This window comes from Chelonia mydas, chromosome 6 (genome assembly GCF_015237465.2).
Source record: "Chelonia mydas isolate rCheMyd1 chromosome 6, rCheMyd1.pri.v2, whole genome shotgun sequence".
Taxonomy (NCBI): Eukaryota; Metazoa; Chordata; order Testudines; family Cheloniidae; genus Chelonia; species Chelonia mydas.
In genome coordinates, this window is record NC_051246.2 from 27,860,812 (window position 1) to 27,883,787 (window position 22,976).

General features: G+C 46.5%; 1 protein-coding gene across 6 annotated transcripts in view; it reads left to right on the plus strand.

The window, feature by feature from the left end:
• LSP1 (lymphocyte specific protein 1) overlaps nt 1-22,976 on the plus strand; it is an 83,065-nt gene that overhangs the window by 41,472 nt on the left and 18,617 nt on the right. For 4 of the 6 annotated variants that reach the window (XM_007062968.4, XM_037899629.2, XM_027825417.3 and 1 more), the window contains exons 3-8: nt 2,475-2,657; nt 16,714-16,936; nt 18,084-18,212; nt 21,893-21,936; nt 22,235-22,316; nt 22,789-22,929. In XM_007062968.4, the coding sequence (XP_007063030.2) occupies nt 2,475-2,657; nt 16,714-16,936; nt 18,084-18,212; nt 21,893-21,936; nt 22,235-22,316; nt 22,789-22,929 (802 nt within the window). The remainder of the gene's footprint in view (nt 1-2,474; nt 2,658-16,713; nt 16,937-18,083; nt 18,213-21,892; nt 21,937-22,234; nt 22,317-22,788; nt 22,930-22,976) is intronic. The other 2 variants (XM_043548222.1, XM_043548223.1) reach the window with 1 other exon arrangement.

A 22,976-nucleotide genomic window follows, 5' to 3' on the forward strand; every position in this document is an offset into this window, starting at 1 on the left:
TTGTGTGAACAGAGTCGAGCACGGTGTCTCACTCGGGGTCTCTAGGAACTACAAGAATAGTAAATCCTAATCCACTTTCACCTGTGACATCACCGATTGTCATTGTATCACTTAGTCAATATGGGAAGGTTCAATGTGAAAACATAATGAAGAACCCTGAAATACGTTCTTGGCTTCTCCACGGGCTGACCACCTGATTTGGGACAGGAGTGAATGCCACCCCAGTTACTGAAGATCCTTGCATTGCCAGGGCCCTTCTGGAGATGTGGGGCATTGTGGGTATTTAAATCTGGGCCTGTCTGTTGTTGTCAGCTGTCACAAGGCTTCTGATAGCTGATTCTTCTCCCCAAAGACTCAGCTGCTGGAGTCACGTGAATAAGAGAATCTCAGCTTTCATTCTTTAAAAAATGTAAGTTTCTAGCCCTCGTGGTTGCAGAGAAAAGCTGGAAAATGTATGTAACCCAAGTGTTCCCTTAGGCTCCGAACTCAGAAAACAAACAAGACCCCACCACCACACATTTATCTATTTAAAAAATCTCATTGGTTTTAAGCCAATCTCAAGACTTCTTGAGGCCTGACCCGTGATTTTTCTAATATTTGGGGTTGGCCATCATGTATCTCAGGCATCTCACTTGAAGTCACCACAAGCCTAGATGGTGAAGGAGAAAGGGAAAAGCAATGAGCATAAAATGGGCCAAAGTTGCTCTGCAGCAGGCAGCCATGTGATCTGGAGGAGCCAATCCTCCTTCGACCACCTACCGTGCACTGGGCTTTGTTGTGTCTTTGTGTGAAATCACAGCTGTTGGGCTGCATCAGCGCTTTGGAACATGGTCTGTATATGCCGTGCCAGCAGGGTGATGAAGCTCTGCAGGCTCTTGGCAGTTGGATAGAAGTTCTTCTTCACCTCTTTCCTTTCCTGTTTGGTGAACGAGGAGGGAGTTTTCCCCTCACCAGTGGAAGGATAGGAAATCTTTCCAGAGGTTAAGCTCCTCTTGGTCCCCCTTTTCCCCCCTGCCGGGCTTTTTAAGAAGCAGAGGGACGAGCACTTGGCCGTGCCAGACTACGCCGGCGTGTGCCAGCTCAGCAATTGGCAGTGGGTGGCGTGGCATGGGGGGGGACGGGAACTGCCAACATGTGTGTTTTCAGGAGCACTGTAAAGTGCAGTTATGAATCCAAATGGGAAAGCGACTCTGGGAAAATGACACCTATTCACTGACTGTACCTGCCGCCTTTGGGGCACATCCAGTTCTCAGTGGAGTCAATGGCAAAACTCCCCTTGGTTTTCTTAGCACCAAGGCTCTACCCTCCTGAATCCATATCTGCTTACTTTGCTGGTAAGAGCAAGTTTGTTAAACTGCTACCAGCCGTGAAGAGTCCAGGAAGACACAAAAGAGCAAAGCCTGATTGTGTTCTGCCTCACACATCATCAGTAGCAGTTGGTGTCTACAAACTGATCCCAGAACCCTTATTGCTGGCAGGGAGGCATGAAGCAGAAGGCTCGTAGGTAGGTTTGCACTGCCAGATGGGGACCAGTCTATCTAAGCCACTTGTCTGCCCGCCCCCATTACCACAGATCCAGACACCTTATCATCTGTAATGCATTTATCCTCCCAACACCCCTGTGGGGGAGAGCAGTGCTATTATCCCCATTTTACAGATGCGGAACCAAGGCACAGAGATATTAAGTGTCTTACCCAAGGCCACACAGGGAATTTGTGGCAGAGCAGTGGATTGAACCCAAGTCCCAGGTTAGAGCCCTAACCACTGGACCATCCTTCCTCTCTCACTCATCCATTGCTGTGCCCGTGTGTTGTGATTTACACCACTGCCAAGTGGGTGCAAAGTGCTTTCATTCTCATTTGAGAGTGTTTTGCACCCACTTGGCACTAGTGTAAATGGCATACCCAAGCTGCAGGGCAAACGTGAATGGGACCTGGGTTCCTAAATGCATTTAAGAAGATTTTACACCAGAGTCTCTGGTCTGGCCAAACTGTGCTCAGTGCAGGACCAGAGGAAGGGGTGAAGGCACCGGTGGCCTGAAGGAAGCTCTAGCTTATGCTGGGATTTCCTGTGGCCCTACGAGGCTATCTGAGGAGCCAGGAATCACTAGGAGCACAGAGGACAGGTCACTGTCTCTTTTGCCCCAGGAATGGGGGTGACGTGGAATTGCTGTGTTGTTCAGGGATTCCCCTTATACCAGGAGAATTCCTATGTGGCTGCTCTGTGGTGCTTTCCGAAGTGGTTTAGGCTGCTTTGTGACCTCTCCTTTAATGGAGAATGAGGATGGATGGGATTCCGGAGACCAGGCCCTTATTGGTCCTGCAGCTGTAACTGTATGAGAGGAGCTACTAGAGGATGGTTGTGCTAGCCAGGTTAGTGCAGAGGGAAGGAACATGACCAGCATGGGGATCATCTGTACCAACTTTGATCCTTTGTAGTTCCACTGTTCTAATCTTTCTCCTGGTGTGTTTCAGGTTTGACTTTAAGCCCTCAGGGACCTCAGAGCTGGAAGAGGATGAGGGATTCAGCGACTGGTCTCAGAAGCTCGAGCAGCGCAAACAGAGGTGGGCTGCAGAGGGAACACAAGAGGGGGAGCAAACATGCCCCAGGGAATGGACACAGGCCCAGGAAGAAGCGCCTACTTGCATAGGAGAAAGGTACAGCAGTAAGCGAGGGAGGGAAGGAGAGATGCATAGCTCAGTGGTTTGAGCATTGGCCTGCTAAACCCAGGGTTGTGAGTTCAATCCTTGAGGGGGCCATTTAGGGATCTGTGGCAAAAATTGGGGGTTGGCCTAGATGACCTCCTGAGGTCCCTTCCAGTGTTGATATTCTATGAAGGGGTTCCTCCAAAGGAGGTGGTATCTTGCTCAGGGCAAGCCCAGAGCATTGCTAGTTGGGGGCAGGAGGGTTTGGGCTGAGCTAGGTCTGCAGGAAGAACTAGTTTGACAACTCAGAGGCAAACATTCAACTCACAATAATTTGTGCTATTGTGGAGAGACAAGCTCAGATCCCAATGCTTTGGTGATGTTTGGAGTCAGAACCAGCTTTCCACAGCACTGGGGCAGATTCTGTGCTGTAACGTACCTCCAGGAGGCACAGCACAGAAGGTTAAGTCCAAGGGCAGTGAGGACAAAATTGGCTTTAAGCCACTTCTGCGCCCTCCTGAGTCTGAGCTGCTGCAACCGAACTTGATTATCATACACATTGTAAAGAGAGTGGTCACTTTGGATGGGCTATTACCAGCAGGAGAGTGAGTTTGTGGGGGGCGGGGGCGAGGGCGGAGGGTGAGAAAACCTGGATTTGTGCTGGAAATGGCCCAACTTGATTATCATACACATTGTAAGGAGAGTGATCACTTTAGATAAGCTATTACCAGCAGGAGAGTGGGGTGGGAGGAGGTATTGTTTCATGGTCTCTGTGTATATAATGTCTTCTGCAGTTTCCACAGTATGCATCCGATGAAGTGAGCTGTAGCTCACGAAAGCTTATGCTCAAATAAATTGGTTAGTCTCTAAGGTGCCACACGTACTCTTTCTCTTTTTGCGAATACAGGCTAACAGGGCTGTTACTCTGAAACCTGAGCTGCTGCAGGGGCTGAAATGACCTCCAGCGTAATTTAGGCAGCCCAGGGAGCTGTTCTAAGTTATGGCAGTTTCCTAGCACTGCCTCTGGCTTGTGGTGCCAGCCAGAATGGTGCGTGTTATCGTCCCCCCATCCTGCTCAGGGCACCTCCCCCAGCAGTGGAGTTCTCAGGAAAAAGTGCGCAACATAGGGTTATCATATGCAGCCAAACAGGGTTGAACTTGGGACCTCGGGAGCTAAGTGCATGAGCTGCTACTGCATGAGCTAAAAGCCATAGGGCCCTTAGCTAAGACTGTAGAGCAGACTCATTAAACTCCCTCTCTCCCTACGTGGTCTCTGTGCCACTAGAGAGGACAGAACACCACGCCCAGGAGGTTTGTGTGTGGGTTACACCCGTGCCTGGGGAATTCTTCAAAAGGCACTTGCAGACTGCTTATTGTCACTGTACTCTATCGGTGCTGGTTCCTCCCTCCCCCATTAAGAGGGTAAGTCTTTAGCTATGGCAGGGCCTAGGCCCACCCATCCCAGTATCAGCAATAGGTAAACCCCCAAATCCCTCACTTTGCTTCTGGTCCCTATTCCCTTGCTGAGCTGAACCCTGGATCCAAACCCTTCCCTGGGGGATCGCTTATACCTGGATCTGAACATCCTGTCTGAGCCCCATTGTTAGTCTGATGTTACTGGGATTTTTGTCTTAAAATCTCTTAGTCCCTTTTTATCCAGAAGGGCGAGAAGCTGCATAATTAACATTGCATCAAAAGCAGACAGAAACACAGTTTTCTCTATCTCTCTAGCTGTATTTCTTTTCAAACCTCTTAGCTAAATAAAATCCAAAGCGACATCTCCTCCCTCCTCTTTAAGGCCCTAACCCTACAAACACTCACCCATGGTGAACTTTTTACACAGCACTCATCCCATTGTCTTCAATCATACTTGCAGGACTAGGGCCTCCATTATGAACTAGCCCATTTCCCCCAAATCCTCCCTCCTCTCTTTCTCCTCCAATGAAGATTTCTTGCTAGAAGAGGCCCACTCTTCTGGGTGTGTGTGTGTGGTGTGTTTGTGTCTGAGTAGGCATACATGTGCTTTGCCTTTAATGGGGAGGATTTTTTATCCTTGTTGACCAGAAATGTTGCACCTTATTCGCCTGCTCCTTCCCGGCAACACTCCCTTAAAAAAAAAAAGTGCAACTTTGTTTCTTGCTTGACAAACATAGGCTGCGTGAGGAGAGGCTGCTCTGCAGCTGCTGGAACAGGGAAAATTGCAAACACCTGGGGCAGGTAAGGCTCAGTGAAGGGAGTTGCCAAGCAGTTGTCAGCTGGAAAGCATTTAAATCCAGGCGCTGGCCCTCATGCAATTTTTTTTGAGGGAGGGTTGAACTGATGTAGCAAAGGGGTAACCTCAGTTATTGCCAGCCGCTGTCTTTGTTTGACTCAGTGTGGGTGTGATTTATGGGAACCTGAGGAGGTACCTCACAAACCTGTAGGAAATTTCATTTTGCTTCCTATGTTGTGCTCCCTAAACGCATCTGCTTTTCCACTCCTTCTGCTGATATTGTCACAGAGTAGTTGGAAGCCCTGTGGGAGCTCTCAGGTATGTCATGTGCTCTAGTTTCACCCTGTTTTTCAGTGGTTGTGTCCACCATTCCTGTTGAAGGAGTGTAACTGTAGTGGAGAGGACTGTTCCATCTAATTCCTGAGCTGTGGCTGGGATCTCTCCCCTTGGGCGGGGGGAAAGGTGTTTTTTCATATATGGACATTTGCCACTGTAATGAGCTGGCAGATAGGGAGAGTTGTGCCCTGCTGGATGGAACTGTGACTTGTGCCATAGGCCCAGTACTGCTATGGGATGTCTACACTGAAGATTTATAGCTCCATGAGCCTGAGTCAACTGACATGGGCCAGTCCTGGATGCTCTACTGACATCTAGAGAGGCTGTTGTGAGAACAACCACAGAGTAGGATGGGGGGGCTATTTGCTATTTCCGCTAACCTGTTAGACCTAGCTTTGCCTAGGGGTGTCGGTAGGGGGGACAGGTCTGCTGCTGTAGAATGACACGTATCTTTCCCTGCTGCTGAAAGTTGGGTGGGAGGTGGTGACTCCACCCCTGTTGTAGGAGGGCAGCAGAGTCCGCAGTTGCTGCTGTTTCAGCACAGGCCACAGTGAAACTAGAGAACCTTTCAGCCCACTTCTTGCAGGGTCCATAGCCGCCATTTCAAGATGCTTTAATAAATATGAAAAGGAGAAAGGGAGAAAAGTGCTTCTCTCCCTGTCTCTCCCCTGCCCACCCCCCACTCTCCAGAGCACTTAAGCTTAAAATAAAATCCCATTGCAGAACTGCTGGCTTCTGGCAAGTCTGGTTTTCACTAAGTGGCCATTAGCACTCACCCACAGCCTGCTCCGAGTGGGCCTCTGCTATAAGCAGCTCTCCTGCCACTGAGTGTGGTTCTATGAACTACTCTGAGTCTGGTGCCACCCTTCTTGGTTATTGTAGATGTACTGAGAGGATTTACCCTTCAACATTGCTGACTGTGGAACCAGTGATGTAATCCAGCTCCACAAGAGTCTAGCTTGGGTTTTACCCAATGCTCGGTGTATGCAGGCACAGGACAATGGTGCAGTGCTGCGCACGCCCAAAAAGGTGTGATTGTTGGGGTGCTGTTTTTCTCGCCTTAACATTGAGACTTGGGGCATTAGTTAAAGGCTTCTGCTCACCTGGAGTATAATGGTGACTACAAGACACTTTTCCTTGTGAAAACTGACTTTTCAGAGACACGTATGTTGATACAGTCTCAACCTTGGGGGTGTGACCTACTTCTATTAGGGTACTGAAAAAACACCACCACCACCCACAACGGAGCATGCTTGTTAAGTGTACTACCAGTGCTATCTGCTAACGTGTACTCCTTTAGCTTGAGGGGGAGAGGCCAGTGCTTTAGAGCCCTGGGGTGAATCATGCTGGTCACCTGTGTGTGGGGTGTGGTGGGATTAAAGGGTGCTAATGTACCCACATTATGCTGGCTTTGTGCCCCTGCACAGGGTGCTCTTCAAGAGGCACTGACAGATGCTGTAGCTGGGGTGTGATGTGCCCTGACTATTCTGTAGTGCCATAGAATCTAGTGACCTACTGCATCAGGGATGCAAGTTAGGGTACCCCTTGGGGTTGCTCTAATGGGGGATGGGGGAGCAGGGAGGGTCAAGCCAGTACTCAGGATCAAGGGATGCAAGCTGCCCCTCCTCTGACTCAGCATGGGGGTGACTTTGACCTCTGCTGTCAGTGCTCTCAAATAATTTTTGTGAGATGTTTAATATCTTGGTGGTGGTGTAGCTGTGTTAGTCACAGGATATTAGAGACAAGGTAAATGAGGTAATATCTCTTACTGGACCAACTTCTGTTGTAGCTCAAAAGCTTGTACCTTCACAGAGCTTTCCATCAGGTCTGGGGAAGGAAGCAGTGTGTCTGACCTAAGTACAAGTTAGGACAGATTGTTAAGCAGAGGGGATAATACAGGGGAGACAGTCACTTGAATGGGCAATTGGGGGTTAGATGATTATGCATAAAAGGTTGGAAGTGGGCAATTAAGGATAACAAGCGGGTGTATTACAAATTGTTGTAATGAGCCAAAAAACAGTGTCTCTGTTAAGTCCAGGGCTTTTGGTATCTAGCAAAGTTATATATTTAAATTCACAGGCTTGCCTTTTGAAGGAGTTGGGCAGGTTTGCCTTGAGGACACGTATTGAAAGATCAAATCTACCCTGCTCCACAGCTGATTTAAATCATGATTTAAGTCACTAGTCAGGAAGACTCGCTTTAATCATGGATTTCTACATAAAAGTGCATTCTTATTGGTTATTATAACCTTAATAGATATTCTTCACAACTCGGAGATAGATGTAGGTTTCACTTTTAGAAGGTACACATCACACATTTTTTTAAAGTGATTTATTTTGAGAACTTTTCAGATTAGTTTTACAGCTATATCAGAAAATGAATGATTGGTTATTTCATTTACCAAAGGTAATTGAAGCAGATATTTATGAAGTCACTGGGAGGTGAACTATCTCCAATGCAACAGGTTAATCGTTAATATTTGAAGGATTTTCTTGCCATGCTGTGCTAGGAGGAGAACATCACCAGACAGACACTTAAATTGTTTTATTTAACTAAAGCAACAAAGTTATGTATTCTGGATTTTTTTTCCCCAACAGCAAACATACAATATTTTAACAAAACAAGCATATGAATTTTTTAATTTACTTAAACATTCAAATTTTTTAAAATCAGGTTTGTTTTTGTTAAAATTGTGTTTAACTAAAATAGTTAAATGAAATATTTAATAAAAAAAAAATTAATCGACTATATCAACCAGGTCAACACAAGAAACTTAAAATATTGGCTTCTGCAGCTAACTCAGTTGTCTTCACCTTCATTTTCCTATTTGTTCATAATCTGGAAAAGAAAAAGCTTTCCTGCTTTTTCAGGTCCTAAACGATTCCTTAATTTGGAATGAATTAGTCCAAAGGAAGAAAATATTCTTTCTGCACCAGCAGAAGAAGCTACTGCTGTTAAAAGTGAGATTATCACTTCCAACAGCCTCTGAATCCAAGTAGGATGACCAGATGTCCCGATTTTATAGGGACAGTCCTGATTTTTGGGTCTTTTTCTTATATAGGCTCCTATTACTTACACACACACACACACACACCCTCTCCCCCCTCCCCCCCCCCCCCGTCCTGATTTTTCACACTTGCTGTCTGGTCATTCTAAATCCAAGTGCTTAAGTGACTTCCACCAGTTCACTGGTATGACTTTCTTTAAAATATCATCAGCAAACATATATTTCTTGAATGGTTATTATTCCCAAACTGGGTCTCTCTTATGGCCTGCTGCCATTATAGGTTTTCCCTTCTAGTGAGAGAATGGTAGATCTCAAATCAATGAAGGCTACACTCAGAAAGACCTCAAGGCTTCTGGAATATGCTGCTCAAACAGTTTCACTTTTGTTTCTACTGCCTGTCCCTCCCTTCTCACATTTATCTCCAGACTTTGTCTCCTTGTCCAGATCTATTCTCCCCGCAACAATCATCTATTCATTGAACTTTTAGAAATTTTGCACTTTTAGAGAGGTAAGGGATTGACTCTGTGTACACAAATTTGCAGAAGGACAATAGGGTTGAGGTCTGTTATTTCTCACCTCTATATATTTAAAAACATTTTTCCTCTTAACAAGCATGTTATCTCTGGAGACACAAATCCACAGTTTGAGAATTGCAAAACTAAGCATCTCTGATGGTGCTCAGTCTAGAAGATACCAAGTCCCATTGGGTAGATAGATTATTTAGATTAATCTTTCTATACAGAAGCCCCTGGAACCCCATAAGATTGGGTCTCTAATCCATGAACTATTGGAACTCATTTACAAAACTTTTCTTAAACATTACATGAATATTTTGTCTCATACTATACAATTAGAATTTATCATCCCTATTCCATGATGAGATATCTTTGAGCTATAATGTAAAAATAGTTTTAATTAATATACATTGGTTTTTCCCCTCAAAAAGCATTTCATCAAAAAATCCATTTTAAATTAAAATCCTTTTATTAAAATTAAAAAAAATTTTTTTTTAAAAATCATTGATTTTTATCCACCCTGCTGTGGAGTGATTGCTTTGGAAAAGTTTGTATGGATGATATGGTGTTTTGTCTTTTATCATCTTTCTGCATGAGCTCACTGGAATGCAGTGATTGTCTGGTTTCATGCACATAGTTGTTGCAGGGGCACTTGTTGAGGTACGCCACATGGTGTGATAAGCATGTGTAGGATCCATCAATTTTGAGAGGTGTGTGTGGGAGGGGAGTATTGATCATTGCAGCAGTGGAGATATCTGCAGGTTTTACATCTCTTCTGGCACGGCCTGGTGCTGCTTTGAGTTGGTGTGTCCTGGTCTGTGAGGAACTTGCTTCTGGTGATGAGGTTGTAGGGTTGTTTCGAAGGCCATAGGGGATTTGGGAAAGATTTCTTTCAGGGTGTGGTCTCCATCAAATATGTGTTGTAATTGTTTAATGATACCCCCATATGGGTTTTGGTGTGGAGTGGTAGGTGATAACTATGGGTGTGCCGTCAGTGGCTTCTCTTTCCTGTCTTCAAGCAAGTTCTCCTGGGGTATTAGGGTGGCCCTTTCCATGATGCAATCTCTGCCAGAGTGTCCTTGTTTAGTGAATGCAGTGTTTGTTGTATCCATGTTGGTTCCAAGTAGAGTGACCAGATGTCCTGATTTTGTAGGGACAGTCCTAATATTTGGGGCTTTTTCTTGTATAGGCACCTATACCCTCCAACCCCACCCCCATTTTTCACACTTTCTATCTGGTCACCCTAGTTCCAAGACATTAGAGAGACAAGCTGGGTGAGTGCCCCACCTGCCTTGTGTATCTAGTTTAGGGAAGTCACGTATCAGAGGGGTAGCCGTGTTAGTCTGGCTCTGTAAAAGCTGCGAAGAGTCCTGTGGCACCTTATAGACTAACAGATGTATTGTTTAGGGAAGGTGGTTTTAAGTGTGTTTAAGGTGTGTATCTCAGACTCTCTTTTGGAGCAAATTCTGTTTAAGTGTTTGGCTGTAGGTAACTTTTTTGCATGTGTGATCTGGATTGGCTGCTGGATTTGTGGAAGAAAATGTGGTGACTGGTAGATTTCTTGTATATCTTGTTTAGATTAAGCAGATTGTGGTGTCCAGAAAGTTGATGCTGGTATGGGAGTCTTCTAGAGAGAGTTTAGATTTTCTGTCTGGAGGATGAAAATATTGATGTATCTCAGATACAATATTGGTGTTGCGGTGCATTTGTCCAGAAATTCTTCCTTGAGGTGGCTCATGAAGAGGTTGGCATATTGGGGAGCCATCCTGGCACGCAGGGCTGTTCCAGTGGTTTGGGCAAAGTGTGTGTGTGTTAAATTGAAGTTGTGGGTGAGGGTGAAATGGGTGAGTTTGAGTGGATTTCTGAGTTTTTTGTGCATTATCTTGTGTGTATTGGAGGCAAGCAGCGATCCTATCATGTCCCAACTTATATTTAGCTCAGACACTCTGCCTCCTCCCCCAGACCTGAAGAAGAGCTCTGTCACTTCAAAGCTTGTACCTTCCTCCAACAAATGTTGGTCCAATAAAATATATTACCTTACCTACTATGTTTAATAAATTGTAGCTTTATATAATATCCTCTTAAAGTTGGTCTCTGTTCAGAGATAGTAGCATTTGGGATGCTTTCTGCCTAGTCAATGGCTGACCTCACTGTCTTTCTCAAAACGAGCCAAGGTAGTGTTGGTGAATGGTGATGGTTTAGCAGACCTGGAGACCAAAGGCTTTTAGTCTCCTAGTAGGGACAGCATAGCATGAAGGGTGGCAGTGTCAGCTTCCCCCTCAGCCCTGACCTGGGAAGCACTGGAGCATAGTTCTGTCTCTGCCTGACTAATCCTTGGCTTCTCTGTGGAGCCTACCAATTGAGAGGCTAGATGTGATGTGAACACGGCAGTCTAGAAAATGATTCCTGCTTGTACTGGCTTGAACTTAACCCAGCGCATGAGGGTGAAATGTGTTCCAACGAGACTAGTTCTGAACGCGACACATCCTGTAGTGACTGTGCTAGTACAGGACAGGTCGGTGCACTTCTGTTAGGTGGGGGTTTACTTTATAGATAGCGGCACTGCAGAAGCCTGTGGTTTTAAGGCTGTGCTACAAACCTTACTTAGATCATAAGATCTATGGGGCGTGGATCATCTCTTGTTCTGTGTTTTGCACAGTGGGAAGTGGTTCATGACTAGAACTCCTAGATGCTCTAGTAATACAAACATATTGGTGAACATATTTTTAGACCTGAGCACTTTTACAAATGCCAGTGAATTGAGCCTCTCAGCATTGCTGTGAAGAGATCAAGTCTGGGTACTTAAATCCACTCCATTTTTGGCGGAAGAGAGTAGGTGCTGGTGGAAGCTGCTGTATTTACAATTTCCCCCACCCCTCTGGAATCCCAGTAGTTCTGGGGATGGATAGGGTGGGGTATCAGCTGTTTACAGCACCATGTAGCCATCTCCCCTCAAACCTGGTGCACCGCTTTGGGATGGTATGGGAATGAGACCTGCAAAGAAGGGTCTCCCTTCAACGTGCTAGAGAAGCTCCAAAGTAGACCTGAGTTGTTAATTGATGATTCTGGCATGGCTGCCAAACTGAAAAACCAGGGGAAATGTTGTTTGGTTTCAAAAATGTTTTCTAATTTGCTGACAAATTCCAAAGTTCATTACAGGCCAGCAAAGATTGTGTGTGTGTGTTTGCACCCCACCCCTTTGCCTTCAGCCCAGTGATTAGGGCAAACAGGATATACAAGACATAGGACTGGTCTGCACTGAGACTTTACATCAGCCGTGAAAAACCCACACTCCTGGAGAGATGTAATACACTGAACTAACCCAGGGTGACTGTGCTGGGTCGACGGAAGAATTGTTCTGTCAATCTAGCTACTGCCTCTCTGGGAGGTGGATTAACTACAGCAAGGGGACAATCCCTGAGGCTGGAATTGAGCTCAGACCTTTCTTCCTCTCTTCCCTCCTCTCCTCCCCTCCCCATTCCAGTGTGTGTACAAACTGCCAGTCTGTAGGTTGTTATGGGTGGGTTGCTCTCAGTCTCTCCTGTTGAAGCTGTTCCATTTTAGATAAATATCTAAATAGTCATGGTGACAAAGAGTGAGGAGGAGTCTCTAGCCTGGTGATTAAAGCACTGATCTGGGAGGTAGATGTCTTCATTCAGATCTTCTCTGATTCAGAGGAGGGGTTGAATCCACATCTCCTGCCTTAATTACCAGGTTAGAGAGTGGTACTCGTGCTCTCTCCTGGGCACAATGAAGGAAAGATTGAGAGCTTGGGTATGTGCAGACAGCTGTTGAGTTTGCTGTCCTCAAATTACCCTTTTTCCCTGGCTGAAACAACCGGGTCAAATTAAAAAATCGTTTTGGGTTGACCAAAACTGAATCTTTCACCAAGTAAGTTACTTGCCTGAAAAACATCACCATGTCCTACTCCTCTGGGCTAGGAGTAAGGTGACAAAGGGCGGTGAGTCTGGGCCAGATTGCTGTTTCTGCTACAGGGACACCTCTGCTAGTCCTTTCACATGAACAACTGTTGGGAAGAACCCCTTGGGTGAAGCCAGGCTGCTGCAGTGTCAGCAGCCCGTCACTTTATCTTGCAGTTCTGCAGACTTCACCAGAAGAGAAGGTGCAGGGCAAGTCTGGTTGAACCATTGTCCCTTTCATTCCTCTCACTGCTTCTGGAAGAACTGGCACTTCCTAATAGAGCCTAAATCCTTCCTCAACTTCCCCTTTCACCCTCTGCCACCTCTTGCTCAACATGCTGTCCGTTACCTAACCTCCACTCGGCCGCTCCATCTTTAGTTGTGCAGAAATGGCTGGTGATAGCTACTCTGGATTCAGGTGAGGGGACAATGCCTGGGATTAAGAAGGCAACCAGGCTGCGGACTTAATGTATCTGTTGGCCTGGCAGCATCAGCAGCCTGCCTGGATACCAGCTGCATGTGCTAGTATCTAACTGAGGAGGGAGGCATACATTTGTTCACTGTCTTGTGTTGTGGTCAGTGCCTAGCTGGCCCATGCCCCCTCACCAGAGATTGTTGTATGTCGGTTCTCTGGAACCCCTGCCAACACAGTGTTGCTCTCTGTTCTCCTCTCGTGGTTAGGTCAGGTATACAGGTTTAAACCGTTTAAGTCCTATACTGCTTTCAAGCTAATGACCTCTGCCCTTCCACTCAGGCAATAGAAGCGCTTATGCTTTTAGAGCCAGAGCTCCCAGGTTCATTGCTTGTGGATGACCAGTCCTGAGGCATGGCTGCATGAACATAACTTTGTTCAGTAGCAGTGCAGCGAAGAGCTTAAGTGAGGACCATAACATTCCTGGCTCTCTGATAAGCCAAAATATACTTACTTCCAATGAGCAGTTTAGCTGCCTTGCTGGTGGTGGCTGCCTTGGTGCAAAGGGACACTGCGCTGGTGACAGTGTAAAAGCACTGAAGACTATAGACTGGCTTAACAGCCGAAGAACTGTAAAATGAATCCATAAATCACTCCATAGACAGTGGCCTGGCTTGAAGTGGTGGGGAGCACCTGCACTGCCCATTGACTTGCATGGTACCTGTGGTCACTGTAATGCTCACAGGAGTGTGAGTACCAGCCTCGGCGCAGACTATTTTTAAAAAAACAAAACAAAAAAATCCCCAGGGCGCAAGCCTTAGATTTCACCAGCCAATTCCACCAAGTGCAAACTTCTCTGGCCCATTAGCTGCCTTAAACAGAGTCACAGACAGTCCCCTTGGGTACTCCAGTCTGTCTTGCCAGTCCAGTGGTGAGCTGGAGCCGGTTCGCACTGGTTCGCTAGAAGCAGTTGTTAAATTTAGAAGCCCTTTTAGAACTGGTTGTTCCGCGAGGGACAACCGGTTCTAAAAGGGCTTCTAAATTTAACCGGCCCGAAGTGGCGCCTTAGGCGCTGACTCCATGGGTGCTCCAGCCCTGAAGCACCCAAGGGGAAAATTTGGTGGGAGCAGAGCACCCACCGGCAGCTCCCTGCCCCACCCCCAGCCCCGGTCACACCAAAGACAATGCTTGTAGCCAGCCCTATGGGAAACTATATGAAGATTTATTAAACAGGAAAAGGAAATGAGTTATTTACAAGCAAACAAACTTAGGTAACACAAATGTTAGTCTTTGCCTATATTAAGTTTTGAAACCTTCTATAATCAGCTTGGTTCGTTTGTTTGTTCTTTAGGGCTAACCCAGGCTAAGGAGCTGGGCATCTCTGGCTTATGGGGAGGTTAGGTCAGTGTAAGAACGTCTCTCAGGGGTGTGGATATTTCACACACCCCCTGAGCAACTTTGTTATACTGGTACTGTTGTGTAGACCTGGCCCTTGCCTCCCCAGAGCTGCAGCAGCATAGAGATAGCTAGTAGTTCCCTTTTCCTTGGGGTTTTTATCCCCTTCTTGCTACATGGTTTGAGCTGCAAACTCTGCTGATAGGAGGAGTCCACTTGCATGACTGATCTTCACTGGGAGGAGAGTGGAACAACAAGTCTTTTGTCCTCTTGTTGACAATTCCTCAGTTGTTGTAAGATCCACCCGCAGCCTCTCTGGTATTGATGGGCAGCCTCTTTCAACAGGGTCATAACAATTTCTGTAGAAGAGCAGCTCTTCACACTAATGTCACTCTCCAGTACTGTACAGCAATTCATACAGTATCAGAGGCTCACAATACAACTGCTCCAATATTACATTACAGTATGGAACACCACTATTGGAAGTAAGATTAATGCACGCAGCAACTCGCATGCATCCAGTTGTCTAAACGCTTTCTTATAAATCTAATACCTACTTGATCAGTATTGACCCACAAGTGAGCCAAATGGATTCCAGCTGTGTCCAGTTGAGAGATGGAGACCTTGCTGTGACCTGGCAAATGGCCCGCAGCCTCAGTCGTTTTAGCGCCTCTGGAAAATCAAGCCTTGAGCCTCTTTCTAAATGTGTCAAAGAAATATGAGCAGTGGGTACCCTGGGCTGGAGCTACCTTTTAGAGATGGGCACATGGGATGTGTACCTAGCTTGGGACTAGAGCTGTTTGGAATCTTTGCATTTTGAAAAAAGTTGCTCAGTTTTCCTCTTTCTTGCCCTACTTTTGACAATGTAGATTTGAATGTTTGGCTTTGCCATTGCTGGGTTTCCATTCTCCTTTGGCTGAATTCCATTAGGTTTTACGGGTGGGGGGAAAGATCAGATAAAAGAAAAAAGGAGCAGCATGGACAGACATGCAGGCAGGAGAGAGAGTGTGTGTGCGCGCGTGTAAATGGTTCTTGTACCCTAATGAATAAGGCAGACTGTCCTGTAGTTAGAAATCAAATTCTCCTGGAAGATGGCAGGGGAACAAAAGAACAAGGGGGAGAAGTCTCCTTGAACTCAAGCTAGTCTTGCCCAACCTCTGACCACACAAGTTAACCCAAATGGCCTCAGAATTAGAAGGGATCTCGGTTAGAGCCTAGCTGGGCAGCGGAAGTCCAGCTCTGGAGCTCAGGGAGGGGGGGGGGGGATCTCCTCCTGCTCCATACATCTGGAGCTAGACCTGTGGAGGCATTATTTCTTGTTATCTTTGCAGTTGAGACTGGAGCAGGAATTCTGTAGCACGGAGAAGTGACATTTACCTCTTAGTTCTTCCCAGTCTTCCTCCGCCATTACTGTACTGTACTCCTCTCATGCTGTGCTTTAGCCCCAGACCCATTTCAGATGGGACTTTGCGTCTGACATGAAGGTTGAGAAATTGGAGGCTTGAGGTTTTGAAAGCGCTCTCCTGTCTGTGTAATGCTGGTATCTAGCGCTGCAGAAGTTGTTCAGAAAGGAAGTTGCCTCATGTAATCAAGTACAGTACATGGAGCCAAACAAATGTGATAAACCGCCTCGGGCCTGAGCCAAAGCCCACTGAAATCAATGGAAAGGATCCTATTGACTTAAATAGGCTTTGGGTCCAGCTCCTGCTGCTAGAATGAATGTGGACCAGTGGACAGAACACTGGGCTGGGAATCGGGAGACTTGGCTCCTGTTCCCAGCTCTGCCATTGACCCTGGGCAAGTCTCTCTGCCTCCATTTTTTTCGTCCTCCCACCCTCAGTCTGTTTAGTCTGTAAGTCGCTGCCCTGAAGAGCTACCTCATGCTCTGCTTGTACAGCACCTGGTGCAGTGGGGCCTCTGTTTTAAGTTGGGGCTTCCATGTGCCACCACAATGCAAACAATGATAAAGGAGTGGACCTGATTTGCCTTCTGTTTTTGAAGGATTTCATCCATGTCTTAGTATAAACTTCCCGAAAGTGTTTGTAATTCTTCTTACTGTTCTACTGACCTGCTCTGCCATGCACTAGCTTCTCATTAAACCAAAACCGAGGTGCACTAATGAGTACACCTGTATTTGCACAGTATTTTTAGAGCTCCCGTTGGGCTATTACAATTATAACTGGCGTTTTAAAGGTACGGGACACCAGATTTTCAGTGGGTTTGAAACACTTCTTTCCCTTCTCAAAGGCTTCTTCCCCTCCCCACCTCTAGGTCTCCAAGACACTCCTATGAGGAAGAGGACAGTGGTCTGAGGGAAGCTGAAGTCAAGCTGGAGCAGGTCCAGCTGAATCAGGAGGGCCCAGAGGAGATTCCCGGGGAGAATGAGGAGATGAGGCAGGAGCCGCTGGAGACAGAGGAGCCTCAGCAACTTTTTGAGGCAGAATGCATTCAAGAGCAGCAGGAGGAAGAAGAGGAGGAGAAAGCTGGGCAGGAGGTCAGAGCAGAAATATTGGATCTGTGATCTCTCTTGGTAGGGCTGTGACTTCATGGGGGACCATCCGTGTGGGGTAGATGCATCGCAGCAATGTGTAAAACAGGGCTTGTACTTGTGATACTTACCTATCCCAGTAGCTTAAAGGGTCACACTAGCGTACGCTCTGCCTTACGATGGTGCAGCACGTCTACCCTGGCAGTTTGCACTGGTATAGCTGCAGCTATGCAAGCATCCCCAGCTACACATAGCTTAAGTGTGCAGATGCCACTTTCATGTTTACTGGCTCCTTTCTTCCCTCCTCCCCTCTTCCTCCCCCCTCCCAAAAATCAGTCACTGCACATAATGGAGAACTTAGTGCTATTCTGACAAGTAGCACCACAAGGCCTGTAATTCTGTGTTCTAATTCTCTGCTGTGGTATATGCGTTCTGCCTTCTCTCATAATCATTCATTACGGAGAGTGTCACAGTTTCTCCAGTCCTATAAAGCCACAGATATAGGACTCTTAAGGAAATTCTGAACCTGTGTGTTCAGAACCGTGCCCCCCTCCCCCCCTTTTTTTGTCCCATGCTCTGAGAAGCCTTGGCCTGATCTACTAATAGATCTGAAATTGGGGTCCAGCATTGCTGCCTTCCATCCCCTAGGGGTGTCTGTGCTGTATATAGTTCAAGGCATGGTGTGGCCCTGGTAAACAAGGGAGACAAAGCTGGAACTCAAGCTGTATGGAAGCCTGTCTGTGTCACTCTGAGTTGTAATAAACATTTAAGATGGACTGTGATTGCATATATCATGACATCCCTCTTATTAGGGGGTGGTATGGCTTCATAGCTCCTCAGAATAAATTTAGTTAGTTTCCCTGTCCCCTGCCTGAGAGTGAGGATATATATTCCTTTCTAATGGGGGCTGGGCAAAATTGATGGGAAATGTCTTTGTGAAAACTCATGCAGAATGCCTCACCAGTTCATTTTGTGACCTTGCACCTGTAAAAATGTTGTCTTTTTAAATGATAACTGGGGGAATGAATTTTTTACATGTGAAAGAAAGCTCAGTGTCTTTGCCCAAAGTTTCATTTGTGGGGGTGGATCTGACACTTGTTACAGTGGGCGTTTAATCGGCTTTGCTCCTGATCTGCTCATTCTTTGCATTCAGGAGAAAAAGAGGAGGAGGAATGAGGAGGAGGAGACGCCAGAAAAACGCCAGAAAGCGCCGAGCACCTCCAGCGTGGAAGGGGAAGAGGATGAACAATGTGACGGCCAGTCCCCAGCGAGTTCCACGACGGTACATGCTACTAAGAGTGCTCTGAATCGCAAGTGCAGTTAGAGCTGGACTAAACCTTAGTGAGAAGAGACCTGACTGGTGAGGCTATGTAGTTGGGAGGAAAGATGGTCTAATACTTGAGACCTCAGGAGATCTGGATTCACTTGCGAGCTCAACAGTGCTCAACAGACTTCCAGTGTGACCCTGGGAAAGTCACTTACTCTCTCTCTCCCTCACTTGTAAAATGGGTGTAATCCTTTCTCCACCTGTTGTCTGGCTTGTCTACTTACACGGTCAGCTCTTTGGAGCAGGGATTGCCTCTCCCTATGGGGATGTACAGCACCTAGCACAATGGTGCCCTAGTCTCAACTGGGGCCTCTAAGAACTTTTATAATACAAAGTGGTAGTAACCTTGGCCATCTTCAACATTCATGAATTTAATCACTGATAGTCTGTCTTGTTTCCTAGCATGTAATACTGGGTCTGCTTTATACACTTCCCCCCTCAATGTCCTGTAGATACGCAGCCCTGTGTATCCAGATATGGTAGGTGTATGGGGAAAATGGCTCTTCTCCTGTCAGAGTTGATCTTGTTGGTCACGGATTAGGATGGAGAGTGAGGAGTCCAGTGCATGCAGATTTCATTCATCTTTGGGGTGATGGCTGAGCGTTCGGGTGGCCTCTTAAGCACCTGTTAGCATTGTGCTCCCTTTGTGACTCTTAAACCCCATGCTACCTGCATGTGACTCAAGGTTGCCTGGTCAGGAAGAGTTATAACACTTTCAAAAGGTGTGGACAAGAAACCTGTAGCAAGGGGAGTGTTTCGTCTGTAACGGTCGGAGGAGCTGCTCAGACAGGGAGCAGAGCTTTGTTACGTTACAGGAAACATTAAGAATAAAAATCAAACTTCTGGGGAGCAATAGAACTACCTGGATTCTGGCCCCAGTCTGTTTGCATTGTGACGAGTGATGGGAATGTGTGTGACTATCCAGCCAGGAAGAAAAAACCCTCACTGCACTGAGCAGAGTGGGTGGCAAAAGAGAAACAATCTAGTTTTGGAGCTTAACCATGGACTTCAGTGAGAGCAGAGTAGGGCTTGTGCTTCTGAAAAAATCCCACCCTACCTTTGATACTAGGGACAGAAGCTCTCTTGCAGAGTAACCCCCAAATACCTATACCTTCCTAGGGAACTATTGCTATGACCAATCCCATACACAGCAGGGAAGGGGTTAAATATCCAGTAGGGAAGGGGTTAAATACTGCCTCCGAAGGGGCCTTTATGGCGTTGGTGGGGAAGCTTCCCCACCAATCAGGTTGTACACGCATTCGTTCAGGGGAGAGAGGTGCTCACAATCTTTGCAAAGCAGAAAGGACTTATGCACAAGCAGTGGAAGGAATTTTGTTTAAACTATAAAATATATATTTAAAAGCCTGGATCATCCATAAGAAACCAAGAATGGAATCGTTCCAGGCTGGGACTGGTTTGGAAAGGCATGAGCCTGCGGGGAGAAACATAGGATTAGGACAGGTTTCAGAGTAGCAGCCGTGTTAGACTGTATCAGCAAAAAGAAAAGGAGGACTTGTGGCACCTGAGAGACTAACCAATTTATTAGAGCACAAGCTTTAGGACATACTCTTATTTTAACCACAATAGTGTCTACTGGCGTGAGACGGGGAAGCTTGCTCCTTTAGCTCAGGCAGTTGAAGCTCGTGTCTCTTAGATCCAGAGTTCCTGGATGGGTGTGTGAGGTCTCAGCGTAACAAGTAGCAGTCTGATACTCCAAAGGCCTCTTTAGCCAGGAAAGGGGGATTTAAAAAATGAAAGCAATGGAGGAATGAAGGGGTTCTCAAGGCGTGAAGTAACAGCCACAGAAGAAGGGACGTTAGGTACCCGAAGTCTTGCCACAGACTTTCTTCATGGCCTGGAGCCAGGAGGTCAGCTAGATATTTATAATGTTCCCTTCTGTCCTCTGAACGAATCGAGGAGTTCAGAAAATTCATCAGTGTGAAGGTCTGGGCTGGGGAGCAGGGTTCCAGTAAATGAGCAGTGCAGAAAGGCTGTGAATAGACTTTAGAGCGTCATGCAGAAATGAAGCAACTTCTCCGGTTTGTACTTGTAATAGCTCTCTGGACGTGCGAGCAGTGTTAATGCTGGACTCTTGATGGGGGAATGGAACAATAGAGCAATCCCTTGTTCCTGTGTAGTGCCTCTCCTCCAAGGATTACAAAAATTACTGTAAATACCCAACAGATGCGGGTTGTGATGTGCTATCACTACTCTTCGGAAGCCCAGACACAGATGGTGATCTACAGCCTGTCCAAGTTGCCAATTAACTTGCTGCTTGAGCTGGGAATAGAGGGCTGATTCTCTGTTCCTGGATTCACAGTCCTGAGCTCAAACTGCAAACACTCCCCAGCCTCTGAAATGTTGCAGCTCTGACAGGCTGAGCCCTGCTGATAATGGAATAATTTTCCAGAGCAGAAAATGGACGTGATAGGAACTGCTCAGCAAGAGGTGCATTTTACAGAGAATACTCCCAAACAAGTATGCTATAAACCAGCAGAACGATCATCCTAATGCATCCCCGTTTAAAGTAATAGAGCTTGAGGGCGTCTACAAACAGCCTCTTCTAATGTATCTTGCGTATGTCCACACAGCAATTGGACAAGTTTGTCTTGTCAGATGCTTGTTGGATATGTAAGCTCATCTGCTGCACCTTGGTGTGTGAGTGCACAGCTTGTTTTGGGCTAATTTCTTGTACAAGTCCTTCTGCAAGTAAACTTTTCAATAGGGTTTGATTTGCCAGAAGGCTCTGCTGGTTAAATCACTCCTCTGTCTTGGAGCCTTCTTGCAGTGGAATGGCCAGTGCAACTATGTTCTGTCACGATGCCATTTTCTGTCCATCTTCCTCTTTTTCCTGCTTTTATGTTTTTTTTTTGCTCTTCTCTTTACCTTTCTATACCTGCCCCTTCCATTCTCCTCATCACCAAGAGCCTATGTGAGTCTTACAGTGGAGAGGCCCTGCAGCTTGGCCCCAGGGTCACCCATATGCTGGAATATGATGGGATAGGAGGAGGGAAGCTTGGTGGTCAGGTTACTGCTTACACTGGCAGCCCCCATGCATGTTAGTGGCTCCTGTGGCCGGAGGAATTAGTGACCCTCAGAGAACAGGATCAGGCTGTGGCTTCAGTGGGGAATGGACGAGGTACAGGTGTCATGCAGCTTTTCCTCCTGCACTCTGCCCTATATGTGACTCTTCCTTCAAGATGGGGGAATCACTGGGCTGGAAACATTGTGGGGGAAGCTTTTTAAAATACAGATGTTTGACTCTTTGCTGTTCATCCTATGATGCTCTGGAAGCTCGCTTTCCTGATAGCTCATCCACTTTGAAGCCATATCCAGAACTTGTTGGTCCAGCACCATCAGATCTCTTGCATCTACCATCATTGCTGTTGCAGAAGAAGTTGCCACCTCTTGATTGCAAAGTGGGGAGTTTTAGGGACACCCCAGGGGCTGGCTGACTGGTTCAGTCATTCCAGGGTATAGGTAGGGAGATGGGCGGAAACAAGATAGTTTTGAAACTACCCAAATTTCTCAGGGGTGGGGAGAACTCACTGATTTGAGTTATGACCAATTAAAATGAGGGACTTGGGGCAGCAGGGAAAACTGATGTCTCTTCTTTCTCATCTCTCCCCATTTAGATCACAGACCGAACTGAATCCCTGAACCGCTCCATAAAGAAAAGGTAATTCTCCTTCCACTGAATGACCTGGTGGTAATTCTCCACTGGGCTTTGACTTGGGTATTACTGTAACACAGACCCGCACCTGAACCAAAGGCACAATTTCAAGTGATCGTGGGTTGAGGGGGAACAGTGTCCTATTGCTTAGTGGGTCACTTGAACATCTTTCAGAACCAGCATTTGTGACTTTCGGGGGGGATGGGAGGAAACTAGTGGCTTCTTCCCGAAAGAGGCTTGGGTAGACCTCACTCTGATGAGCTTAAAGCAATAAGACTTAATTCCTCCTTCCTTCTTTCTCTAGCAACAGCGTGAAGAAGACTCAGCCACCACTTCCTGTTTCCAAGATTGATGACAGACTGGAGCAGTACACTCATGCCATTGAGGTGATGCGCTCAATCACATAGGTGGCACGCTCTCAGCCCCCAGCCCCATATAGGCTCTATTCTGTTCTGGATAGTCCTCACCTTCTTTGGTCTTTGTAGACTCCGCCCTAGCAGCTAGCTATAATAATACTGGAAGAGATTGAATCTAATCTTCCTAAATCCCTCCATGCTCTTTAATTCGTCAGGATAAGGAATCTTGTGGCTTTTGAGCAGGAGCACTGGAGATGTGAACAAGCCATTTTCTCATATCTTACTATACCAGACTAGGGCTGTCTCGTCCCTGCATTTCTCTGTCCTGAATGGGCACAATGTTCTTCTACTTAGCCTCCATGTTCTTATTTGTTTCTGTCCTTTGACTCTGTAGTTAATGTATCCATCGGAATGATAATTTACAACCTCCTTCCCCAAGAAGTTATTCACAAAAATCTGCAAGTGCTCGGAACACTTTCACTTTGATTTGCTTCGTTTCCAGACATCCGAGAAGGTTCAGAAACTTGTCCGACAATCTTCCCTTGAACTTGCCACCACAAGCATGGTTGTAGCCAGCACAAAAAACCTCTGGGAGACTGGAGAGGTTGCAGCTCAGTCCTCTGTTAAGTCGCCATCCTGTAAGGTAAGACTGCTGAGCTTTATATGCCCAGACAACCCTACTACAGGAGA